The 27,340-nt window shown below is 41.1% G+C and overlaps 2 protein-coding genes across 4 annotated transcripts in view; one reads left to right on the plus strand and one right to left on the minus strand.

Moving 5' to 3' along the window:
• The window catches only part of PLCL1 (phospholipase C like 1 (inactive)), a 204,245-nt gene extending 191,309 nt beyond the window's left edge, over window positions 1-12,936 (minus strand). The window contains 1 exon segment of the mRNA XM_042784101.1: window positions 12,402-12,936. Within this exon segment, the coding sequence (XP_042640035.1) occupies window positions 12,402-12,674 (273 nt within the window). The 5' untranslated portion in view covers window positions 12,675-12,936.
• Window positions 12,937-18,532: 5,596 nt separating this feature from the next.
• Window positions 18,533-27,340, plus strand: part of BOLL (boule homolog, RNA binding protein) — a 38,155-nt gene continuing 29,347 nt past the window's right edge. For all 3 annotated transcript variants that reach the window (XM_042784392.1, XM_033010997.2, XM_042784394.1), the window contains exons 1-2: window positions 18,533-18,604; window positions 26,750-26,903. The gene's annotated coding sequence lies outside the window, so the exon portion shown is untranslated. The remainder of the gene's footprint in view (window positions 18,605-26,749; window positions 26,904-27,340) is intronic.

The raw sequence follows: 27,340 nt of genomic DNA on the forward strand, positions 1-27,340 counted from the left end.
AACTCTTCAATCAAGACAGAAAATGCTGTAACCTTTTCACATTAGAAAGCCGATCTTTCCTCTCCTCACCCAGTGAATGGAACACTGTGCCCACACTGTTCCTTTCAAATCCTCAAATTTCTAAAAACGATGCCAAATGCACTTGCAGTAGGATATAGCTCGTTTTTTTCAAGCTGAGCATCTCTGGAGAAGTTAAAAGCTGGTCTGAAGGAAATACACAGTTCCCTCTGCAGAGAAGGAGTATGTGGAAGCCAGACACCAGCTATATTACAATTTACTGTAAAAAGCTAGGAAAAATGTATGATCCTCTCGTATTTGGAAGGCAAGGTACTGCTATAGGATCCAAGTGTACTCTTAAACTTTGGGGTTTGTACTTCACAAAATATAAGTCCTGAATCTTTGAAAAGCAACAAAATTGCTCTCTTCTCCAGACATCATTAGGCACTGACATCAGTGGACACCAACAAGGTGCAGCTTCCCAGCACCTCACTTCTCTGCACTGCCCTGCAGCTCCTCTGCTCCTCTTTCAGTTTCACCTCTTCTTGGTAAATGGGATCAGCTAGCCAGCATCAGCTCACATCTAAACGTGAGTCTGGGCGTTAGCCCTCAGAAAGGTGAGCGCTCTGGGCAAAGGGACAGTCCTCTTCATGACTCTCCAACAGTCACAAGATTTCATCACAAGTGCTTGTACGTCAGCACTTCACAGCACGCGGGACATTGTTACAGTGAAAGACACTTACAGTCTTTACAGTGTTCAAAGCAAATGAGGAGATTAATCCCGTTTCATTAAATTAACATTTTTTCCTATCACTTAAGCTTTATCTGCTCCCCACACCCTCCCAGCAAGGCTACTGAGCCAAGGCAAAGCATGCTGCTTAACAGTCACATTTCACTCTCCCAAGCCAAAAAATTTACTTATCCTCCCCCTCCACTGCTGCAACCCAGCTTCTTCTGCAGAAAGGCACCACAGTCCTTAGACTGGTCTATGTAATCTGTGCTCACTAAGAGAATATAACATAATCTACGTAATTATAACTGTTAAAAAAAAGCAACTCTTCAACATCAGGAGGTGTTGCTGCAGGGAACACTCCTCTGGGGTGACCAAGGGTACCAGGAGAATGTCCTGAAGTCTATGAACAAGCTCTGATTTGATCTCAATGAGATTTGGATCAGTCCATTTAAATGAATTACTTCTAAGCACTATTCCTGTCCATCAGATTCTTATCTCACCACTATGTATGAAGGTGCCTCCCTCGCACCCATAAGGATGTAGCAAAAAAAAGCAGTGACTATGAACAGAATTGTTAATATGCATTCCGCACACAGACCCTCCAGCAGCACTGCCAAGCAAATAACTCACAGCAAGTGCATTTGTTTATTAAGTCATCTCTATCTTTTTTTTCTCAGCTCTAATAGCAACTTACTCTTTTTTTTGTGTGTGTTTCTAATGAGAGCAACTGTTATTTGGAAACAATCCCCTAAAATTCATTCTTCAACAGTAATGTTGTTCAGGTTTAAAGTCATATGGTTTTTCCAAACAAACCTCACCTAGCTCAAAGTATCATCAGCATAATAGAATTAATAGCATTTTAAGTCTTTAAGAGCCCAAAAAACAACATTTCAAAGTAAAATAACAGGTTTTAGTGATTGGGTATTTGTGTTCAACCCAATACTTCCTCCACTGATGGCAATGGGAAAATTGCCACTCATTTCAGAGACTGCAGAAACTGTGTTTATACTGAAAATCTGCATTGCTTTAGGGATCAGCTGCCACTGTGAATCATAACACTCTGAGAAAGCAGTACACAAGCTCTATATACTATGACTTGCATTTCCAAATCATACACAAGTACAACCAATTTTACGTAACGCTGGAAGACGAGACTTCCTTCGGGATACATCCGTACGTATTTCCCAGAGCAAACCTGCCCTTGCCCCAGCACCACGACGCGGGTGTTACCCGCCGAGCGAGGCCGGCCCCGGCAGACCTCACGCACAGCGCTCCTGCTGCAGGCTGCGCAGCTGCCAGGGACTCTCCGGGACTGGGCTCCATCTACCACGGAACACAAAACATGGGCAGAAAGTTTTCTGTCATATGTATAATGAATTCCAACATCTATTTTTTTCACCAGTGCTCACAGAATTTTTTATTACAGCATTTATATGAAGTAGCCTGGAGGTGTGTCATACTCCAATGGAATATAATTCTTTTATTAAACTATTACATTTGTTAAATTAATTTAATAAGTTCCTAGATAATCTCATTTGGAAAAAGAAAAGAGATCTTACAGTAATTCATTCATATTGCTCTCTCCTTATATCTCTGTCTTGAAGAGATCAGCAGTCCCCTTAGCTGAGCAAAATGCAACTTCTAATCAGGTATTTATGAAAATTTTTATAAAATTAAATTAAAAGAACAAAAACCACCCAAATCACATGGCTCTTCCAAACAAAAGTACATCTTATAAAAACATTTAATGCAAGAGCCCAGAACTCATCTACATGTACAGTGAGAGTTGCTTACACTGTATTTTGCAAGTGTCTTAAGAAAAAAATCTAATTTTAAGTAAAACATAATGTTTTTTTATTTTTCTATGTAAATACTAACAGTAGGCTAAAACTGACAGACTCCACCAAACTTATCTCTTCTCTCAAAAAGTTATCCTTACAACAAAAGTGAAATGAAACCACCATTGTGATATTAGCTTACAATGGTAAAGCTTGCCTAAATGCTATGGGGGTATGGAAAGCTTAATAGGAGATACCCAAAAGGCCTTGGAGTTGCCCCATAATGGGTAGCAAGCTTCACTCAGGAAGAGAGAGATGCAAGAAGTCAGATTCAAGCACAGAGCTGGCAAGAGCAGGACCAAGGCAGCCCTCACTCATCCTCTTCTTCTTCCCTCCATCAGATCTGCCATAAGTGCTTGTGGCAAAAAAAAAAAAAAGACCCTCTGGCATCCTGGCAGCTACTTTGTGCCCTCTTGCAGGCCCCCTCCTACTTTACCCCAGAAAAACTTTACATCATTCAGCCACCACACCCCTGAAACACCTACACACCTCTAGCTCTGTACATGCCCAAGAGACCTCTATACCCAAGCAATTCAGCTCAGGCAACAAACCTGTTATTTTTCCACCCTGAGGGACTTTCCCTGTGGGCCGCTCAGCACTGGCTCTGCCAGTGGGGTGCCCGTGGCTGTGCCCCAGGCCCTTGTTCAAGCCCTGGTCTCTGCCCTTCGCCTTGTCCCTACCCTGCCTGTGCACCCTTGGCTGACTCCTGACTCCACTGCCCAAGCTCCCAGCCAAGCTCCCCAGTTTCATTTCAGCCTTGCCCGCTCTCTGGGACAGCCTCCCCTCCCAGCAGCATTTGAATTACATATAATCCAATTTTCTGCATTTTACCTGAGCTTCTAGACATGCTCTCATGCTGCTCTGCCTCATGGCTTTCCCAGTTATTTGAGCACTAGCATCTGATTCCTGATCGAGGAGTTTTACTTCCTATTGCTATTTATTTCCTACCTTTTTCTTACAAACATGGTATAGCCAACATTGTCATGCAGTCACAACAGCACACATACTCCTCAAAATGTATTGACTTTTTAGTAGGATTCAATGTTACACAATTTCTTGAATTTGTGGGGTTGTCTTCATGAATACTCCTGGCAGAAGTTTTCATCTGGTTGGTTTTTCTTTCGGTTGTTTTGTTTTTTTAAGCACATACACGTTCTAGGAGACACATCAACAGAAAACACAGGGGAAGGTACACCAGCATATGCAAAAGCAAGATCGATATCGCCATGCTTCCATAAGCAGCAGGCTTTCCAAACTACAAATGCACCCTGCACTTTATTTAAGCAACTCCTTTTTTGTTGTTTCCCTCCCAAACTATTGGAAAAAGCTAAATAAGATAAAAACTTTTTGTAGCTTACAATCAAAACAGATTAGCAATCCATCAAAACTCTTTAATGAATTAAAAGCATATCATGCCTACCGAAAATACAATACAGGTAATTAGATCCAAATTACGCTGGGAGAATCACTGCTCAACATAGCTTGATAGACTTTGAGTCCCTAAAAATGATAAACCATGAGCGCTCTTCATTATCTGATTCTAGACTTATTTGAAAGGTATGTAATTAAGCAGCCAGCTTCACACCAAATAGATGTCAGAGATGCTTATTGCCCATTCAGAAGTTGTACCCAAGTTACCAAAACAAACTTCCACTGAAGAATTACGATTTTGGAGTCGCAATTATCCACCACCCTGCTGCTTCTGTAGTCATGTACTCCCATGCAAATCAATACATGACAGGTCTGCAGTACTCAAACTAATTTTCACTTTGTATGACTCTGAACAAAGTACTGGGCAGCAAAGACATGCTCCTTTTGCCCCTCGAAGAAGTACCAAAGCAGCATGACATAGGTCAACCAGAAGGGGTGACATCTAGCAGGATGGAGAACCTCTGGGGGATAATCAGTATGAATATAATGAATGTTTTCTGTAGCTGTTTTTGCTAGGATTATCCAAGACATGGTGTGAGTGTTATTACTCCCCTGAGCATGCAATTCAGGAGGAGAATCAAACCTTCACAGTATACATTTACAGCTAGAATATTTTTTAAAATACTCCCAGTACAGTCACAAAATAGTAAGACTTTGATGTCAGTTGCCTTTTAGACTTTGATGCACCTTTAAATAGGCATGTCACAATAATATTACCTGGCATGCTGCCCAAAATAATCCCAAAACTAATTTTATTTATGTAAGTGGGTCTGAAACAGGAATATTTTATCTCAGTTTGATTGTAGTAAATTATTTATATTAGGACCTGCACACAGTCTTGATGGTTGGAGACTTTCAACATAACAAATACGTGTGTTAACAATGAACCACGACAAAATGAAGTCATTACAGTCATCTCAGTAATTTAAACACGTTTCAGGAAGAGGCTCAATAATCACTAAAAACTGCAAATTTCTCACATAAAAAGATTCCCCCAGAAGACAGTATTCTACATAAGTAGGCCTCAAAACCAAAAATGTTTACAATACAGAAAGATTTAAGGACAATGCATTGACTGTAAATACACTTCTATACCAATACATACAAAGATATCAGTCTTCAGAACTTGTTAGTATTTGGTAAAGGCATTCAGCCTTTTGCAAAACTTATCTTTTTAATCAAGTGTGAGTAGTTCCTAAACTGTCATGCATGTCAAAATCTCCATGTCGCATTGGCTAAAGAAAAAAATAAGCTAGAATACACATGCAATAAAAAGTTATATTAATCATCATTCACCATTTCTTAGAAAAATCACCAAGGTATTACCAAAAATTACACCTACCAGGTGCATCCTGGAAAGAAAAAAATATGCTGATTCGGTTTACAAGCATGATCAGCTAAATGTTTCACCACAGAGGATCCATTATTGGTTCTACAGTAACTGCCTGCATTTTCACAGCTACTGTGGGGAAGGACAGAAAAAAAATATATATACCATTAACTCAAGTAAAACATTTTTTTTACAGATGGAGTTGATTTCAGTGGAACTACAAAATGAATAAAATATTATCATAAGAAACAGGGTTTGCATCTCTGCACAGATATGAAAATTTAGTTTTATTAATAGCTGCTTAACATATTTGGACAACAGTAGAAAGCATTCCTCTGCCACTGCTTTACCCACCAGCACCATTATTGCAACAGAACATTATTTTTATTTGTTATTTATGCATTTCTGCACATAACATACTTTAAAAACAAATCAACCAGTATCACCAACTTCATCTCCCATTCCTGACCATAATAGCTCCTACCTCTTACCTAGAAAACCTATCAAACAACTTCCTGAAAAGACCTGCCAGAACTTGTGTTTGCTGATCACCAGACTTGCTGGTATCCTACAGAAAGGATATTGTCCCACCAGTTTGAAAAAAGTCACCTTTAGGTAATTTCAGTGGGAGACATTCAAATAATCTTGACTATTATGATCCTGCATGGAAAGAAACTACAAACACGATGCTGTTATCCACCTCTACCCACCATTAATGAGATCACTAGACATATGGTACATTCTGTGCTATATGGAACCAGGTAACAAGAAAACCACTCCCGAGTTAGCAGTCAGCATAACACAAATTTGCTATAAACATTAACAGAAGCAGTTTGCCCTGGATATAGGTTGTTGGGGTTTGTGTTTTTTTGAAAGAAAAAAGAAAAGAAGGCTCGAGGGAGACCTTAGAGTGGCCTGCCAGTACTTAAGGGGGACTACAGCAAAGCTGGCGAGGGACTCTGTATCAGGGGGTGTAGGGATAGGATGAGGGCAGATTTAGATTAGATAAGGAAGAAATTATTCACTGTGAGGGCAGTGAGGCCCTGGCCCAGGGTGCCCAGAGCAGCTGTGGCTGCCCCCTCCCTGGAAGGGTTCAAGGCCAGGCTGGACGGGGCTGGGAGCACCCTGGGCTGGGGGAAGGGGGCCCTGCCCAGGGCAGGGGGTTGGGACTGGATGGGTTTTAAGGTCCCTTCCAACCCAAACCATTCTGTGACTCTATGACATCAGAATTACTGTATTCTGCGGCAAGTCTAACTATCAGAAACAGAAAGCCTAAATTAAACATGAAAAATTCCAAGAAATTTAGTGGAAAGAAACCTTCACCTGTAAATCATGGATTGGCTGGAGCACGAGGTACATATTAAAGTGTTCTGCAGCAAATGTAACTGACTCCAGGCCTGCACCAGAGAAAAATCTCTGTAAGAAATTTTTCCAGCAAAAGTTAGATCCCTGAAAGGCCTAAGAATCTAGGTGAGCCATCAGGACAGCCTCATGGGACCCATATGCATAAATCCTGCACCTTAATCCCTTTTATATACTTAAGTCTTCAGTGGATTGTGATCTGCATTAGTACATATAATTATTATTGATAGCTTGACACAAAAAAATTCCACAAGACCTAAATCCTTCTCATTACAGTGTTATCATCTTCGGCACATCCTTCTTAGGGAAGAAGTGGGGATTAAACCCTCGTCTGAACTGCCTACTGCCCTCCACGAGAAAGTATCTTAGTGATAAATGCAACAGTTCCATAGAAAAACCGTCCATCTTCAGTGATACTAACTACTGGATATAAATTAATTTGACAGAAGCAGGTCTACAGCCAGTACAAGTTCTGTTCAAACCTCTTGAGTAGGTGCTTATGAAAAAAAAGGGGTGTATGGAGTACAGGTGTGGTGTTACAAAAATATTATAAAGACTACAAACATCTATGCCACAGCAATTAAAAAAAACTTCTCCAAATGCTTCCCTGCTGGCTAAAAAAGTTATAATTAATTCTAAACAACTAATTAAATGAGGAGCTTCTTTTAATTTCTAAGGTATTTTTACAGTAGTAATAGTCTTCTGTGTCTCTTAACAGTGCATTTAAGTTTTTCTTAACAAGTAGGTACTGGGTTACATAAAGGTCAATCTAACTGGTATCCCAGCCACAGGTGTACATGAATGGGGACACACATAAGAAGCAGGAAAGTTAAAGTGATCAGTCCTCCTCTGTAGCTCCCCAGTGTTCAACCACTTGTAGTTTAGGGACTTTCTAAGCCAGATGCTTTTGGAGCACTGTGAAGTTCTCCTTCACCAGTCTATCATTTTGAACCTGCTTGAACCCATTTACATTTCTGACTGCCACAGCTTTCTGTGCCTGCTAAATGCATGATTTAATCACATGCTGTGTCAGAAAATACTTTAATTTATTTTAAACCTGCTGTTATATGGAACTATTACTGGATTTTCCCTACCTCATGTTCTGTGAAAGAGGGTGAATATCAATTCCCTGTTTCTCTCTCCACAGTATTTGGGAATCTACATACATTAAAATATCACCCACCAGTTACCTTTTTCCAGACAGATCTGGTGAATTTCTCATTTTGTGGCAGCCTTTCATTGGCTAGGCATGTCATTCTTGCCCTTCTATATGCCTTTTTAGATTCTACTGTAGTCTTTCACATATTCTCTACCTAAATATTATTCTCTTTTTCTAGTGTACTTATGAATATGCTGAAAAATGCAGTTGTGGTAAAATCACCATTGAGCTATCAACTAATTAATCAGCTTTAATGAATCTTAGATAGTGATAATTTTAGATTATTACCTAGCAAGTATCTAAATAGGTTTTTACTGTGTAAGCTTATAAGTAAGAGTTACTGAAGAATCATTAGACCCCTAAAAACCTCTACTGTCTTATGAAAAAAAGTCTTAAACAGTCATGTTGCATAGACAGATGTATCATGTATTTAAAACACTGAAATTCCGTCACCACACTTCAGAACACAAGCTGAAAGAAACGAAGTCTCATTCTTTTCTATTGTGTGTTTAGGTTTTTTACAGCTAAAAATGTTTCAAGAAGTTTATTTATCCTGGTGGCAAGACAGCTGGCTACCTTGATGCACTTCCACTGACAAATTCAACTGCAAAACCATGATCCTTGCAGTTCATAGACTAGTAGTATATGACAGGCAAGGACAACTCAGCTGGCTTTTAAAGAAAAAAAATCTGTGCAGGAAACAGAAGCAAAAAGTCTTCGGAAGAACTTCAGTGAACGGTCTCATAGCTCTACTGTGACTGCAGTTAAAGTCTGACTCTGCAGTTCCTACTTCAAGTTCACTTCATGCGCATAGTCTGCAGTTACTAACATAATACAGAGCTGCCTTATCTGCTACAGTATATTGACACAAAATCCAGGAAGAAAAAAAGCCATATGGTCCCAAAAGTTTGTATTGCATGCAAATAAAGCAGAGAGAGAAGCCTGATAAGAACTGAAAGGGAAATACTTTGGTAAAAAGTTACAAAGTATTTCAGTAGGCATTACATAACAAATTACACAGCCTTCCTACCGTTTATTAAAATGCTCTTATGTGGCGATGTCAGAAGCAACATGACAAAAGGAAAACATCAGTCAACTCTGTTTAGAACCCCACACAGGAAGGCTTGCAAAGCAATACATGTAAAAGAAGAAGAAATCCAGGTCTTTCAGCACTGTCTTTCATTCTCCGGACCAAAAAGTGGTTGCAGTTAACAACTTATTTGCACACAACTGGCCCTGGATTATTCACAAGCCGGGGACGGGGGACGGGGGACGGGGAAGGGGGGGGGGGGACGGGGAGGGGGGGGACGGGGACGGGGGGGGGGAGAGGGGAGGGTGGAAGCAAACACTTGGCAAATAATTTAGCCAAAGCATGGTCCATTTCCAGGCTTCTTTGAAAATGGTTGAAGTTCTACACTCTCTTGCCCTTCCTCTGTCTCCCAACCATTATACACTGCTGACTTCGGGCTCATGGCAAAACCCTTTTCTTGCTCCAGTTCTGTAGGAAGACCTCTTCCTTGCATTAAAAAAAAAAAAAAAAAAAAAAAAACACAAAACAAAAACAAACAAACAAAACAAAAACAGAAAAACAAAACAAAAACAGAAAAACAAAACAAAAACAGAAAAACAAAACAAAAACAGAAAAACAAAACAAAAACAGAAAAACAAAACAAAAACAGAAAAACAAAACAAAAACAGAAAAACAAAACAAAAACAGAAAAACAAAACAAAAACAGAAAAACAAAACAAAAACAGAAAAACAAAACCAACCCCAACTAATGCACATGTATTAGGGAAATTGTCTAAAGCACAAGAGTGGCTACAACTATTTCTCATTAATGCTGTTTCAGATTTCCCTCACTCTACAAAGCTGTGAATATTAGCAAAGCAAAATGGGAATCAAAATATTCAAGCTACATTTATATAAAAGAGTTATCTTGTTTCTGAAGCCAAATACAGAGCACATGAATGCACTGAAGACTATCTAGATGGGTTCATATTTTACTTGCAGTATATGCCAAATGTAATTTGTTGGAAGAAAGGTTTTAAAACCAAGTCCCTGTTTGGTCCTTTATACTTCAATTACACTGTGGATGCCAAAACACTCCAATGTAAACAAGTCTGGCTTCCACTGGAATTGCACTCTCAGACGCTATCCTTGAAATTTGCAGAGTTCTACAAGACAGCTGTGAAAAAAAATGCTGTTAAAAGCATACTTTGATCATCTAAATCTACAGAATTTTAACTTTTTGCTTAATTCAGCAAGACCACTCATGCTTAAAGTAGACCTTTAAATAACTGGATGAGAAATGGGAAGACGGGGCAAGAGTGTTCAACTCCTGCAGAATAAGAGCTTGCCCTTACCATACAACTTCCTTTGCTTTCTTAAACTCCCCTTTTCAGCTGGTAAGACCAGTTTAAAGCAATGGAATACTATTATGACTATAGATTTATATTAACATACAGACTTTTTAGAGTAAAATGATACAACATTGTAAAATTCATTCCCCTGCAAAACATAGTGCTTAAACAGAACTCCTGCATGTTCAAGTCCTGAAAAAAACAGAAAAGATAAACTAAGTTGTTTTTTTTTTTATCTTAATTCCACTTAAAATTTGCATTCAACATCTGATGAACATTTCATAAGACATCAGAAATTCCTGAAAGATGCAGACAAGTAAATTATTTCATTCCTACCTGAAGTTAAAAGTATTTCTCACTCACTAGTTTAGTGCCAAAGGAAAACTGTGATTCAAAACACTTTAAACACCACTGAGAAAAACTTGTGGGAAAATAAATGTAATGCTCTGTATGGGGTCCCAACAGTACAACTTAGAGATGCATAGCCTGAATATTCTCAAGTTCAGATACCTGCTATCAAACACAACCATGTTATCTAATTTAACAACTGAATTTAAGACGAATTATTGTATTTTTCATTCCATTTCTATCATAAGACCATTCCAAACCCTGACAGCGATTGGAGGATTTTTTCTACCTTCCAGACCAGAGCTATGCATAGGCATTATTTGTTCTAAAGGCAATGCTGTCCTAGAAATCAAATTTTCCTTCATACAGTATTCAGTCCCTTGACCTTATCAGCCTGTCCTCGTTATCCTTCTTTGCACCTGCTCCAGTTTGAATGCACCATTTCTAAGCACAGGAAACAGTGTTTACACAGTATTTCATATGAGGCCTTACCAGTTCCTTATATAACATCAATATTTTCTTATCTCTATCAGAAACCTCTCCACTGATAAACACCACTCCAGGATGCATTTCAAGAAATTTCCTCCAGTTGGAAGACAGATCATTATCACTCTCGGTAGTACTGTTAAATATCAACCCGTAGTGAAAATGATATTAAAACTTATCTACTCTTTGTGACATTAAGACGTATCTATCACATAGAACTGGTGTAGTCTGTAAAAACAATTATGTGTTCTTTAATTTAAATCCAAGATGGTGTATTTTCAATTTTTGAAATGTTTACATGCCTCCAAGAGAAAATATTATTTCCATACCCAAACACTTACAGAACTTTAGTCCCAAGTTAGTAAAGCATTTATGTATTTATGTAACTTCAGATTGGAAATACTCCCATCACATTCAGTGGATGCCTTCAGAAGACTGAAATCATACTTCAATGCTTGGTAGGATTCAATGGGTTAATATTTCAAGATGTAACTTTCAAAGGATTCTCAAGGCTCTTTTGCACTTAACCACCTCCATCTCCTCTGAACGTTGAAGCTCTAAAATGCAAAAAGCAAGTATTTTGTATATCCATTCCTCCTTTGAATGGATATACCGAACTCTAAGAGCTAAGCTTGTGTTCTTTGCTTTTTGTTTTGAGCTAGAGCTCTGCCCAGTGCCTTCACACATTCACAGAAGTGAAGACTCGTTTTCCACTGTTCACCCGATGCTTTCCAAGTTCAAATCACTACAAGGGGACCACGCGTGACCATACGCTAAATGAAGTTTGCTCCGGAGACTTCATTCATCGTCTCCCCCAGAAACTAGCGATTAGCCTACGTACTTGCAAGGACATAACCATTTAATTCGAAACCACATAGTTTATTCTTAGAAACTAAACTGGGAAAAGAACCCCAGATAAACATAATCATAAAGCCATTTTCCTTACCAGCTGATAACAAAGGCGGAGGCTGTTAAGATCGCGCCCGACCTGTTAACTTCACATGAAGGGTGTTAAACACACGGTGCTGCTCCGTAGCAATCTGCACCACACTCAGCCTCCAAACACGCCTTCTGTTAATTTGTGACACTGCATATTTTGCCGCTCAGGAGCACAGAAAACCATCAGAAGCTATGTACTCTGCCTCCAGGTGCTTCGTAAATATTAAAGAAGAACAGATACGAGCTGCCACACAAAAACTTTACAACTCCGTGGGAAGCTGCCCCGGCCGCGAAATTTCCCCGGGGAGCGCACGAGTGGGGGCGGGACCCCGAGAGCTCTCCCTGGGGCAGCCCGCTCGGGACCCCGCTCCCCGGCCCCCCCGCGGCAACCCCCCGCCCGGGGCGGCCCGCCCTTACCTTGATGATGCTGCTCCTGCGCGGGGTGGCCTTGGCCGCCTCCAGCAGGCAGGCGTCGGGGTCTGGCGCTGCCGCCGGCCCCAGGCTGCCGCCGGGGAAGCGCTCGGCGGTACCGACGGCCGAGACGCCGCTGCGGCGCTCCCGCCTCCTGCCCGCGGCCGCCGCCGGGGCGTCCAGCGAAGCCGGCTCGGGCTCCTCCTCGGCGCGGTGAGCGGCGTCGGGAGGGGCACGGCCCGCGGCCGGCTGCTCTCTGGGGCCGGCAGCCTCTGCCATCGCCCCGCCGAGCGGTGTCAACTTCTCCGGGGCGCTGAGGGGGGGTTGGATGCGCGCCCCCACACACACACTCACTCACTCACTCACACGGCGTCCCGCGGCGCTCCCCTCACGGCACGGCGGCGCCAACTTTCCGCGGAGGAGCCATCCCCGCCCCCCCGGCAGCTGAGGGTGCCGCCGCGGCCCCCGAGGAACGGGGAGGGTGACGGCGGGGCCGTGCGCCCGGCGGGGCGGCCGCGGGGAGGGCGCGCAGGAAATGCCGCCGCCGCACCGCTCTGTTGTGACAGGAGCCGGGCGTGTTTTGACAGAAGGCGTTGACGGACGGGGCGCCGGGCCACTCAGCGCTGCGGAGGCCCCCCGGGGGTCGCGGCGGCGGCCAATAGAATTGGCGAGGGGCGTGTCCGCGGGACGCCTGGATGGGCGTTCGGGGCGGTGCGCGGCGGCGGGCGGCCGAGGGGCAGGTAGGGCTGCGAGGCAATCCGTGTGTGGGGAGCTCTAAAACCTGGCCGCACCCACCGCTGCTCCCAGCGCAAGGGCGCGGGGGGGACTGCGCCGTTCTCCCAGTCTGTGGGGGGGTGTGTGCCAGACGGCCGCGTAAACGCTTCTCGGTGCGTGTTTTAAGAAGGCTTGTGTTGCGCCCCTGTCAGGGCTGGGAGGAAGCGGGGTTAACCCCCCCTTCAACCCGCGTAGCTGCGGCGTCCGTGCGGAGACGCCCGCGCTAGGGACGCAGCCGGGGGTGGTTGGCGGGGGGAGCGCTGCTACCGCCGGCTGCAGGACCGGCGTTGCGAAGGGGAGCGCCGCGCTCAAGGCCCCTGGTTGCTGAGGGTGCGAGGCGCGAGGGGAGGTCTCGCGAAGGACGACAAGGACTCGCCTCGGGACTCCTCCGTCGCCCGAAAACGAGCCCCGAAAACACGGCGAGTCGTGCGGAGCTGCGGCCTCGCCGCCCGCTCCCCTCACGGCCGCCGCCCCGCGGACAAGGGGCCGGCTCGCGCCGCGCCCCTCAGCGCTGCCGGCGCGCGGCGGCCGCCCGTGGTAGGGCCAACAGCGCCCCCTGGCGGCGCGGGGCTGCCGGCGGAACAAGCCGCCACCGAGGGAGAGAGCGGCCGGTCCCGCGGGGGGCGGGAAGGGGAAAGGGAAAAGGAAAAGGAATGGGAAGGGGAAAAGGAAAAGGAATGGGAAGGGCAAGGAGAGGGGGAGCGGGAGCCGCCCGGGAGAGGTTCTCCCGTGGCAGCCAGGCCAGGAGCCGCGGTCGGCCACGAAGAGTTAGTGCGAGCGTGGTGCTGCCCTTCGCGATTCCTCAGTGGGTATTATTTACTGACACTGAGATTACCGCCAGGGAAAGCCTCGGGAAAGATGCGATAAAGGGCAGTGCAGCAAGGGTAAGAGCATAGGAAAGAGGAAAGCAGGAAAGACAACGGAGAAAGAGATGGAAATAGTAAAGACGGAACATAGTGGGAATAGGGCTGGGCAAACTGATAGTCACTGGAGATGTAAGACAATTCAAAATTACAGCTGTTTGGTGCTTTAAAGGCAGTACGACTCAGTGGAAAACTTAATTTCTCTCTGGTTTCTGAAGTGATTTCCTAATGAATGTCTTGGGTACCTGTTGGCAGGAAAGAGTAAGAGGTAACTTCCCTACCCCAGCCAGTCATTAGCTACTAACAAATGCCTAGCTACAGGGCACAGTTATCACTTAATGGAGGTGCACTTCTTTTATATATATGCAATATATAATATTTATAATTTCATGTAAAAAACCCCAGAAGTTATGTCATGGTTACTGAGGCATTTATCATGTTTAATGCAAAGAAATGCTAATTGAGGACAGATTGAAATACCACTGAACTTTTTTTCATTACGTTTAATCTAAATTTGATATTAAAAATATGTCCTAATACACATATGCGACAGTTGTTTTGGTTTTTTTTTCAGTGAGAAAGGCTACAAAATAAGTAACCCTAAAAGAAGATACAAAATACACACACTGAAGAGACATTTATTTTAAAAAATACTGAGAGAAAAGACTGGTAAGGGCATGGGGGACTCAACCCCAGCCTGCACTGTACAAGAGAGAGAATATGATACCAAGTCACTGCAATAAAGAGGAAGAAAAAATAACTCATATAAGCTTATAGTTACATATCTACATACTGTCACACAGATTGACCTAAGAAGACTAAACAACGCAAAAAGTAATTACTGTGCAGTGTGTTATTAAAGGAAATTATTACCATGTCATTACTAAATCATATGAAGTTTAATCACAGGTTTAATTATTTGGGAATAGCAAAGAATTCTCATAGCTGGAACCAGCTGCATTGACCAGAAACTCTTGTAGCATGTTGTACAAACAGATGCATGTATTAAAAAACTTCATCCTTTCTAGGATATGTTTTACACATTTCAAATCAGAGAAATACTTGTTGTCAAATGCATTTGCTTTCTGAGATTAAAAGTTTAAAATCATTTAATTTTCACCTTAAATTGCAACCTTTGATATCTGAAGTCTTTAACTGAAAAGGATCTACAGGGAACCTAGAGGGTTTAAGTTTCATAAACATCAAGCCTACAGGAAACACAAAACAAATCATATCTCTCTTGTCTGCAAGATACAGAGGTTTTAGAATTATATATGGCACAGCTAAGAGAGAGTTCAGTTAAACTTCTCTCTGGAAGAGAATAAAAAGTTGACTTTTTTTAGTACTGTACTTTTGACTGTGCATCCCTGCATGCTTCTGAGGCATATATCTCTATCTGCTTCTGTTGTTAAATGTGAAGAGCCCTGAATTATGAAGGAAAAAGGCAATTGGTTTTGACACTTTTTAATATCTAATAAAAAGAGAGTTAACAAAAGGAAGCTTTACACTAAAAGTGCTTGAATAGAAATTAAAAAAAAAAACAAGATTGCTTGGTGATAAATGCATTTGACAGTGTTTCCATGTTCAGTTTTAAGATGATCTGATGTAGCCCACTGTACAAAGACACTGCAGTGTTGTCTACAATTACTTGAGACAGGGACAGATTTTCAAGAAGAGTCAAGGAATTCACTCAAGCTAAGGAAGGCAAGATGATAGATTAAGAAAAAAATCTATTTGTGTTTGCCTGAACGCATGAGTCAGCAAGTGCCTGCAGTGTCTATTTTAATGTGGGTTTTTTGTACACTCAACTTACTCCATCCTCAAGGCACACAACTGTTCCTTAGTGGGTGTATTTTGTATCATAAACCATCTGAAAATACAGTTGTCTTGGAGCTGTGCTGGAGCATAGCTTACATAAGGCAGTGGTTTCCACCTAGGCAGTGCATTTTGGGAAGCTCTTAAAATTGAGTGTTCCGCTGGGAACTGAAAGTGGTGCTCCTGTACCAATTGACCATGGCTGATGAAGTGTGAAAACTGATATCTTTTCCTGTGTCAGGAACATCTAATTTGCAAGACTGGGAAAGAGCAGTAGGGAACAAGTATGCATTCACAGTGATAGCAAATTGTAATTAATTTTAGAATGGATGAGACTTATGCAAAGCTACTGATGAGAAAATGCATTGCTAGGTATTTCTTAAAGTAGTGATTTTTTTAAAGTCTCAGTGGTTATTGTGTCTATTTGTGCTGTTATAGCCTGAATATGGTACTATAAACCAAAAAATCCTATTAATACCATTTATTTATACCAGGATGTACTTGCTGCTATGCTTCACTTTTGGCAAGACAGCCCCAAGTCATGTTTTGCCTATAAAACTATTATTAAGTTTTTATACTACAAAAAAAAAAAAAATGAACTCAAGTGAGTATAAAGCAAATATAGTCAAAAGGTCATAATCTTCAATTTAAAACATACTGTGCATGTTTTAAATTTTTGTTAAATTTAAAAAAACATTTTACACTACTTGATTCAATGCCTGTTTTTTTTTTTGTTGATTTTTATTTTGTCTTGCCTCCTTCTTTGTTGAAAAAGCCTCCCAGTACTTATACATCTTATTTTATTTTCTAGGTATTATAAAACTTGTGTCTTCTCTAACTTAGCAAGAAGTACTTTTGTGATATGCCTCTGTCTTAATGATGTTCTTGTTCTGGCAGAAGTCACTGATGAATTCTTTTCACTGTCTGATCTGATAGTACTTCCAGGCTAATCCAGTGTTTTTAATAATTAGAATGCTGTGGTTATGGAAGATTCCTGCCAGTTCTTAGCTCCGATGAATAATCATTTATTTTAGCAATATTATTTGCCCAAACAGATATGCCAATTAAGTATGAGAAAGAGTAAAATCAGGACCTCAGTTAGGTCATGTTTAATCCTATTTTACAGCCACAGTTTACTATATAGACACAGGCCCGAGCACTTGGTGTGGAATGTATTGATTTCTATGTGGAGATCAGCACATATGAAAAGATCATAAGCACTGTAAAGAGCTACTCAGAAGTTAGCAGACACCAGAATTAGTGGTCCCAGCGGGGTTTAATCTCCTTCAGTGCAAACATTGCAGTCATGTAAAATGCTATAGGACTGCGGCTCCTCCCCCTGCATGGGATAATCCCTGTGAATGAGACTGGTTTCCTCACCCAGAGCCCTATCCCAGCTCTTCTCACTTTCCTCCAGAAATGACATTTTGCTGTCACCCACCCCCTCATCCTCCGAGCTGTAGCAAGGTGATGTGGCACTCAGTGTCTCTTCTCCCTCTTTCCCCTCCCTGGATCCTCCTAGTTACTGCTGACATCTTTTGCTCACCACCTGCCGTGGACCACTCAGCACAGGAGACCTGAGAGGGCTACTGGGCACCCTTGCCAGAACGATTGCAGCATTTTTTGCCACTGTTGTGGGGGTACTTCTGTCATTGCTCCTGCTATGGCCTTGCTTTACCCATTTGCTCCCACTCCTGCAGGCTCAACTCTTACCGCTGTGCATTCGATGGACATATTTTCCTCCACTTTCAACCTGGGTGTGGTGATGGGTCACTGCAAGCAGGAGGGAGAATGTTGTTGCTCATGGCTCTGCTGGTTGACTTTGACCACGATGCAGCACAACTGCTCCACAGCTCCAGAGAAGACGGAATGGAGCCTCGCGTGAACAGGGAAGTAGCATGAACAGATCAGAGATTCTGTAAACAAATCTTTCAGAGGCATAGCAGGTAGAAACATTTGAACAAAACTCTGTAGACAGGAAAGAGTACATCCTAAGTGTTTCTTCTACCAAATTTAGCATCGGTTGCAAAAGAAGGTGAATTAGAATTTTTCTAAGGAAGGATGGTAAAATGTCACACGTTGGTTTATTTTTGTAAATACTTAAAAAACATTATTTGCTATTCTGATTTTCAAGGGTAGATGCTTGACAAGAATCCATTTTCCTTACATAAACCAAGAATCACAACATGAGTCATACACCCATCTTCAAATTTTTGACCAAAGTGTTTGAAGCTGGGGAAGTTAACATGTAATTGAAAATAAGGTTTTTAATGGGCAGCATCAGATAATCCCAGCAGTGGTGCGACATCCTAGGCAAAATATAGGTAGAGTTCATGAATTTGTGCAACTAGTGAAGCTTTCTCAAGTTGCCCATGTTTAATTGCTAGTTGCTTAAGTCTGGGGGAAGGAAGGGAAGGCATGTTGTATACATTATAACAGAAATTGTCTTGAGGATTTGGAGGAGTCTTAAAGATGAATTCCTATTCAAGTCTAATGATACTTAATAATAATGGCTCTTGTTTAAGGTAGGTGGTAATTCCACTTAATGAGAACATTTACCAATGACTGTCTTTCACAGAGTTCTTTTTAACTCCTGATCATTGCTTTTAGTATTTTTTTGGCTGTGACAGATGCACAGAGATCTAATTGTAGTTGTTGCTACCTTTCAGGCTACGTGAACTTGTTAACTGCTATGAGCAGCATGATCCAATAGGTGTATGCTGTTTCCCCCTTTCTTTGGTAATTACCTATGAACAGGTACAGTATCATGCCGGTGTACTACATCACAGCCTTCCACATCCTTGCTAGCTCAGTGGTACATTCAGTGTTAGAAATATACATGGCACCATGGTTCCTGTCCACTTGCATGCAATTCTGGGGGAACATTTGCATTATCACAAACTGTGCAGCTGCCAGGGAAGCAGCATTAGTGTTAAATGATACCTATTAGCTAGGAATTCTTTGTCCTGAGGATAGAAAGCATTCTGGTAATATCCTAATTAAAAAGTTATAGTCTCTAATATTGCCACCTCAGAAGAAAATTGCTAGCAACATCAGCAGTAGCCATTTTCATACCTGCTTTTCAGTTAAAGAGTTTGGAGGAAATTTGGTCAGTATACCAAGCATGGAATTTAGGCTATTCTTTTGCTTGTTAATCAGACACACAACCTTCCTCTTAACATGTGCTCTCTGAAAGATTTGCTGTTGCTCAACTAGGTTTGGTCATAAACAAGTTAGTCATGTGCAGCCTGGACCACTGAGGGGATATGCACTAGCCCAACCATCAGGAGAAAAGATTACTCATTTGAAATCTTTCCGGGGGCTCCTGACAGTGATGTGAGGAAAATTATCAAATAATCTAATAGGAGTGGATCTGCACAGGGATAGCATTGGTGCCGGGAGCCTGATATCCATACTGTAGGCATTCTGGGTGGGGGTCACTTGGGAAAAGCCCTCGTCCAGTCCCATGGATAGAATAGCTGCACATTAGAGTACAGTAGCGGCACTCCTGTGGCACAATGTCTCTTTTCATTTCAACTGAGTTGTCAGTTGGCACACTCAGAAACTGCTCAGTGACATGAACCAAATAGGTAAGTTAGTATGATCAAAACTGCACCCTTGATCCAAACACAAATGCTAAAGCAGATGCACACGAAGGATGTCAGTGTTAGAAGTATATTGCTATCTTTAGATCACCTGTGCCTGACTGGCTACCCAAGGAAAGAGTGTAAAGAGCTACACCCATATCTGCCTCATTTCAAAGGAAACTGTTTTCCTATGAAAAAAGTCAAGTGTTTCGCAGCGATATTTTTGGCAGCTTCTACACTGGCTTAAAGTGGTAGTGGATGTGAGCAGAAAACAGGTACACCATAGTCTGTTTTTATACTGGAACTAAAGTTATAGGTAGACTTTGGCCTAGTCCTTGATACCACTTCCAAACACATCCTTACGTGTCGCTAGATAAATGGATTTGGAAACTTATTAAAAACATTTATGTCTGGTGGTTTCTCGTGCATGCAAATTTGGCCAATCTATCTTAATTCATTAAAAAAGTCATCTTGAAAAAAAAAAAACCAAAACAAACATGCTATATAATTATGATCAAAATGTAATCCTCAAAATAACTTACATTCATCTGCTATTAATTGAACAGGATTTTAAGAAGATTCAAAATATTTTCCATCAGGGATGAAGTGTAGTTAATCTCTTATTGAAAAATCTCTTATTCCTTAATGTTGGGTTAAAAGATATTCAAAGGACATGGAAAAGAAAGGCTAATGACTAATCTAGCTAAGCTTATTTTCCTGAAATCTGCCACTGTGAGAGTACTAACATGCATAAATTGAAAGCAATGTTGACCACTGTTTATCTATATCCTTTTAGAGTAGGGTTAAATAAGCTGGTAGTTAAAATCCGTAGCCTATACTAACTCCCACTGTAGTTTCCAGCAGGGTTAGCAAAAGTGAAGCATTCTGCAAATAAAAGGCCAGGGGACTTTTGCTCCCAAATGTGGAGATTTACAGACAAATCCACAATAGAAATGGAAAATTATACCTGTGTTGGGCAAACTTAACGTCGCTTGCTTACACGGGTTCCTGGTTTGGAAGAATCCTCTAATTCAGACCAAATACCCTCTCTTCATCTAATCTCAGATGTACAGTCAGACTCAGTAGCAAGATTTGGGCAGATTAAAAACTGAAGTGTGTTAACTCTCCAGGCTATGCTGCTGTCAAAAGACTTCTCCTGTATGTACTCTGCAAGTGTGATGTCCAAAGATGCCAGGAAGTGTTTTTATGAGCAGATATTATACACAAGGAGGCTCAGTGAACCATACTTGAACATAGGACTTCTCAAAGGTTTGTGATTTTGGAGAGGATAGGAAATGTGAAAGGAAGAATCATGTCTCTTGTTTTGTAAATTCCCGGCTCCATAGTGTGGGCCAAAAATTGTACTGAATTATTTCCGATGAGCCATAAAACAAATATAAATTACCTATTTGTTCAAATACTTAGATACTCTTAATTTGAATGGAAGGCAAAAGGTAAAAACCATTTCTCTGAGATTGTATTCTACAAAAGGCAGAACAAGTGTGAATTGCAAATTTAGAAAAATAAAAAAGAAACAAAGGAAAAAAACCCTATAATCACACAGGCAAGATATGTGTTCTTACAAAGCATGATTCTAAGTGAAACATAAATATGGAAAAACCTCTTCATGTTACATAAAAACATCTCAAATTTAGTGTTAAATTAAGCAGGGAAAGATTAGCAATGCTTTTTAAAAATCAGTGCTCTGAGTTCTTGTTCTTCCTATGTATCTAATCATATTTCAAAAATAATAGAGATTATCAGAGGAAGGGGCCTTCTTTGTGCAGTTATTTGAGATCTCCAGATAAAATACTCTATCTCACTTTACAAGTAGATTATTATGAAGTGTTGCCCATTACAGTTTGCCAGGCTTATTTCTCTAAAATTGATTTATAACTATCAGAAACCAAGTATTTTAAAAGGATATCGAAGTCTGAGGTTGTAAAACATAATACTTTAATCTCTGCAACTGGTATTTTACAGTTGCCATTCTCCTTTCCACCATTAAAATCCATATTAATTTCAATTAACTGATATGGAAACTAAATCAAACCATAATGCATAGAGGTGAAACCAAGCATAAACTTTTCTTCCAGTACTCAGCTGTCTTCATCTCATTTCAGTTCTCTTTTGACTCCTATTAGGTACTTAACTCGTGTGAAGGAGGAAGGAAAAACTGGAAAAGACAACACTTCTTCATATGTTTGATATTTTTGCAGCCATCCTGAATGGTTACAAAATGCAGATGATTAGGGCTGCCACTACATGAGCTCTTCATTCGCAGGAGAAAGGTAGATGGTAGGTTGGTATATATTCCATTCCATACACTTCTATACAGGCTAGTGTGGGAAAGAACAAGTCACAATGAAGTAAAGGTTGATTATTTTACTGCTATATTCAACCATTCAGAATAGTGTTTCTAAGCAATAGCAATTATGTTATACTTTTCTTTCACTTTTACATGTAGTTTTGAGTAGCAGATAGTAGAACAAAAGCAACAGGAATGTGGAGGGACATGTGCAAATATTCTCCCATAAATGAGGCAGCTGTTTTATCTGAATCTGAAAAACTGCAAGTATGGAATAAATTACCACATGCACAAAACAGAAACAAAAAAAAAAAACATTGTAATAGGCAACAATAAAATGGCTTGACTCTTTTACTGTATTTATATGTGCCATTCTACTTCATATCACTGAAGTCAGCAGAGAAAAGCTCCTGGCCTTTTGGACTACTGATCTAAAACACAATAAAGAAAATAACAACGTGACTCAAAAATTTCCCCAAGTATGTGGAACAGATTAGCAACATCCTATCTACAGTGATATTCTACTTTACTTCATTTTATTTGGAATCAATACCTTAACATACAATGGCATTTGATGATTCAAGTTGTAAAAGATAGGATTAGAAGCCAGAGCCATTTTCTCCGATGGCAGTCAAATGATTTGGGGAAGTAAGAACCTGTTTACCTTGTAAGAACCCTTTAACATCATGGCAGCATATAGGTGTTATGAAATTGCACTTACACTCATGTACCTTTACACTTCCAGAGCAAGCAAGCCTGTTACTTTATCTTTCTTGCCAGTGTTTTTATTCCCACCTGTGATTCTGAAGACATGTCAATTGTGTATAGTTTTTTCTACTAATTTAGTTCTGGTGCAGATTTTTATATTTGGTTCAGTGAAACATGTAAAATATAATATTATGACAAGTGCAAATGACTATTAAAAACCTGAAATGTATCAAACTCTGGATAAGTATTCCATTTTTGTTTGACTAAAGGAAATACAGGAGGGGAAAAATGAGAGGAAAAGGCAATCAAAGCTGTCACACTAACTTAAAGAAAATGAGGAGTCTGATAATTTTCTTTTCACTCACTTAACTGGAGATGTATTAATATTGCCATGTGACATGTATCTATGGTGTTTAGTTGGAGGACTACTACATAAAGGAATCAGATTTCCCAGTAGACCTATTCAGTAGTTCCTATTAACCGCATTATTGGATTTAACAAAGGTTTGTAATACAATTCTTCCATTTGCTAGGGGCATTTATTAAAGTATTGATAAGCTTTACAGTTTTACTCAGATGCTACTACATTTTTAACTACTCTCCAGATCTGGCACTTCTAACAGTATCTTTCACATTTTAATTGTGACAAGTTCTATTAGCAATGCAACTTTTATGCAGCAATTTCCAGTAAGTTTTTTCCCCCTTGAGGACATGAAAAATGAAATGCACACAGATGCCTTTATAAATAAAGCATATATGCTCTGAAGTGAGACAGAAAACAAGCCAGCCTTACATAGTGACTTTGTTCGAATAACCAATGACATGCTGACCATTGCTTTTGGGAAATAAGGCATTGTTAAACAAACATATGAAATCTAATTATGTCTTCAAATTTGAAAGAAATCACTCACTGCCCTGATACATTTTGAGCTAGAAATCATCCATAATAATATCAATATTCTGCAAGGATGGACTGAATGAGGGTGCTTTTGTTATGTAACAACAACCTACCACTCTGGGAAAATAGTATTGGGAGAGTAGTCCAGTGCACTGTCCATCCAAGTGTCCCGTTCCTCTGGATCATCCATTGCTGAGGGTGGGGAGAGTGTGAAACAGGAAGCAAGTGAGCAACTCAGATGAGACTAGTGCAGCTCAGCTTGATGGAGCAATAGAAAACAGTGTGTGAACCCCACGCACTCACCCGAGTACCCAGCCCTCAGATCTGCCCCCCCAGAATCCAAGAGAGCCCCCAAGTACCCTGCAGTGCTCCTAACAGACCCGAGCTACCTAGTAGCTCCCCAATGAATCTAGTACACCCCTAAAGCCCCCATATACTCTCCCAGTACCCCCAGTTGAGAGCCCTCCCAATACTATTGTAGAGTCCTGCAGTGCCCTGAGCACCAGTAACCTGCCAGACCCCCCCAGTACCCACCCCGTGATGACTGCAGGGGTTAAAGGTGTAGTGGATAGCAGTGCAGCCATTATGAGGAGGAAAGGGAGACACAGACATGAGGAAGTGAGCAAGAGTATTGTTAGGGCAACCAGAAACAAAATAGGAGGTAGCGACAAAGGGCAAAGAGAATAATGGAAATTGGGATGGGGTGCAAAGTCACGGCTTATCTAGAAGGGAGATGTGCCCAACTAACCCAGTGTCGTAGTTTAAACCTAGCTGGCAGCCCAGCACAACACAGCTGCTCGCTTACCTTCCTCTACTCGGGGGATTGGGGGAGAGAATTGGAGGGGTGAAGGTAGGGAGACTTGTAGGTTGGATTAAAAATGGTTTACTAACTGAAATATAATGATAATAATAGTAATAATAGGAAAAACAAACTTGTAATGCACAGCATGATTGCTCACCACCCACTGATCAATGCCCAGCATGTTCCCAGCCAGTGATCCCAAAGAAGAGAGAATCCTGAAACCACAATGCCAGAAGTGAGACTGAGCTTTCTGATAACGCTCACCTGTATACTGAGCATGAAGTTGTATGATATGGAATGTTCCATTGGCCAATTTGGATCTATTGCTTTGGTTATGCTCCCTCCCAGCACGTTGTATACCTGCACGCGGGCAGGACACAGAGAGTTGGAAAGTCCTTGATTTCTTAGGAACAACTGAAAACATCAGTGTATTATCAACATTCTTCTCATACCGAAGCCCGTAGTGAATCCAAAACACAGCACTATTCTCACTACTATGAAGGAAAAAAAAAATTAGCTCTATCCCAGCTGAAAGCAGGACACCCAAGAAAGAGAATGCTGTGGGAAAAGGGCCTGTAAGATGGAAATGTCATCTCAGAGAGATACAGCCATTTTAATAAATGGAAAACCTCCCAGAAACAAGCCATTTCCTTCTGCATTTTTCACATGGCACTGACCATAGTTTTTTAACTCAGTGGCACTCCTTAGGTGACCACCATAATATGCTTCTAAAAACTGTTAACTCTCTTAGAAGATCTCCTCAAAGTCCTTGAATACATAAAATCTCTTGGCTTTTTGATTGTTCTGGTTAAGGCTCAAGGTGTAGAGAATCCATTCACAAGCTCATAAGAGAAATCACTGCACATCTTCATAAATTACAGTTTATTTTTTTTTTTTAATACGGTTGTAGTCTATGCAACAGAGATAGAAGTCAATCTTTTAGTAGCAACCTGAAAAACATTTTTATGAAATTGAGAGCAGGAAGTAAGTAATCTTTCATCAGGTACAGTGTGGCTCTCCCTGTCTGACAACAATATATTAATGCTTGTGTTTCCATTAAAGGATCTTAAGATGCTGGTAGAAAAGCTAGCATTATTATCTACACATAAATTCTAGAAACAAAAAAGGTAGCATGTCTGTTCCAAGGTCAGGGAATCAGTCAGTGAAATACCAGTCCATTGCCAGATCCATGTATTACTCATAAAATATCATCCTTGTCTTTTCGTGCCTGGAGAATTCTTTCTCTCCTTTCTCCTCCCAAATAATTTTTTTCTCCCTGTTTTTCTCTCTTGCTTTTTTCAGTTTCTCTTTCCTCACTTAACCTCTGACTTTCTCTGATGGTACAAAAAAAGACAAAACAGAAGAACCTGCAAGAACCAGCACAGTCAGACTCTTGTCTTTGTCCAGCACTGTGTTTTAATTTGTGGGAGAGAACAGTAGGAGAGATCATTTCATGCTGCGTCTATTGCTGACATGCAGAGTCGGGAAAAATAGACACACTCCTGACTTCCTTTGAGTGAGACTCCCTGACCCAGGATAAGGTTCCCTTAATGAAGCAGCCACACAGTGTGAGGGCAGCCCAGAACTTTTGTTGTAATATTTAAATCCTGTATGCATGGCAACATTTTTTTCCACTTCTGCTAGTAATCTTATTAAAATGATAGATGTGTTGGATTTTCAGGTTTTCGTTTTTTAAATGATTAGAGTAAAAAATAGCTCAATCTTTCTCATTTATTTGCAAAAGTCCTATTTTTGTCACAATTGCCTTATTTTAAATGTAAATGTCCCAGATTTAGGTTTTTTAACTTGAGAAGGAGGTGTAATGTAGGCAATCCAACAATTAAAACTATGTAAAATACACTTTCATGTCTCTGAATGTTTCTGTATTCTTTCAGTTGTCCTGACTTTAGATTCTCCAAGTCAAGATATGAATCACATGAAAGGCTTGACCTATTCTGCCTTTCACATAATTAAAATGTAGTGCTGTTCTTAGGATAAGCTTTGTGCTATCTGATAAATATTCATCAGTCAATGAATGCAATTCAGCAGAGTTCTGTAATCTAGCAGAAGCTAGATGTTGAAGTAACACCAGAAAAGTAAGGAGCAGTGTAGGGTCCTGTAAGGACTGCAGGTCTGTGCCCTGCCTGTGCTCAGTGAGAGTTAAATGATGAAATTTATATGGAAAGTGCTGTTGGGTTTCAGTTGGATTGGCATAATTTGCATAAAGCAAGCTTAAGCAAGACACAAAGTTTTTAATTCAACCAAAATATATTTTACTGTAGACATTATCAAGATGATCTTCCTTGAAGTTTTTATTTTAAAGCACTCAAAAAAGTAAAACAGGAGAGTAGCCAATGATAAATTGAGCCTATGGTGATCCTGACATTGTGTCTTGGGGTTGAGCTGCTGTGACTTAGCCTGTGAATGTTTGATCACTTCGAAAAACAGCTTTCCCACTGGGGTGGTTTTACCACCACACATTTGTCTGCATTCCAGCTCTTGTCGTCAGCAAATCAAGGATTTTTTTGTCAGGCTGTACCTTGTAACTACATTGGTGATGAACTTGACATTCGAATCACTTTTTTTTTTTTTTTTTTCAGACCTGTTTAACAGCAGAGCTGTTTTCAGGGAAATCTGCATTTGCCAACAGGATGAAATGGCGCAACACGGGAAGAGGTTGTAGTGCTGTTTGTTAAATGACCACAGAAGTACACCTGACACAAGAGTTACTACTGGTGCTTCTTCTCCTGGTTGGTAAGGGCTCAAAAAGAGTTGGAATATTTTGAGGAGTGGTCACGAAGGTCTGTGTTATTTGCCCGTCCTCTCTGTTAGCAGTCCCCAAATTGCATCTCTTCAGTCATCCCAGGCCCCCTGTTGCACAGCTGTTTTCAGAGCAGCCTTGCCTACTTGAGAGTCTCTTTGAGTTGAAGCAAGGATGTTCACTTCCTCATGCTGACAGCTGTAAAGTCTAAACTATGTTTTTGCCTCCATCCAGTATGGCCTGGTGAGTCTGACCTCGGGAACAGCCTCACCAGGCATTTTTGTATTTCTTCAGTGGAGGCCAGAGAACAGGTGAAACACATACCCCGATTTTCCTCCCCGTTTCCCTCCCTGGTTGAGGGGATAAAAACCCAGCTGGGGGTTAGGGCTTGTTTCTTCAGGTGACGAGGGGAGAATCGAAGGGAGGAGGC

This window comes from Tyto alba, unplaced genomic scaffold (assembly GCF_018691265.1).
Source record: "Tyto alba isolate M040663 unplaced genomic scaffold, T.alba_DEE_v4.0 Super-Scaffold_7, whole genome shotgun sequence".
In the NCBI taxonomy this organism is placed as follows: Eukaryota; Metazoa; Chordata; class Aves; order Strigiformes; family Tytonidae; genus Tyto; species Tyto alba.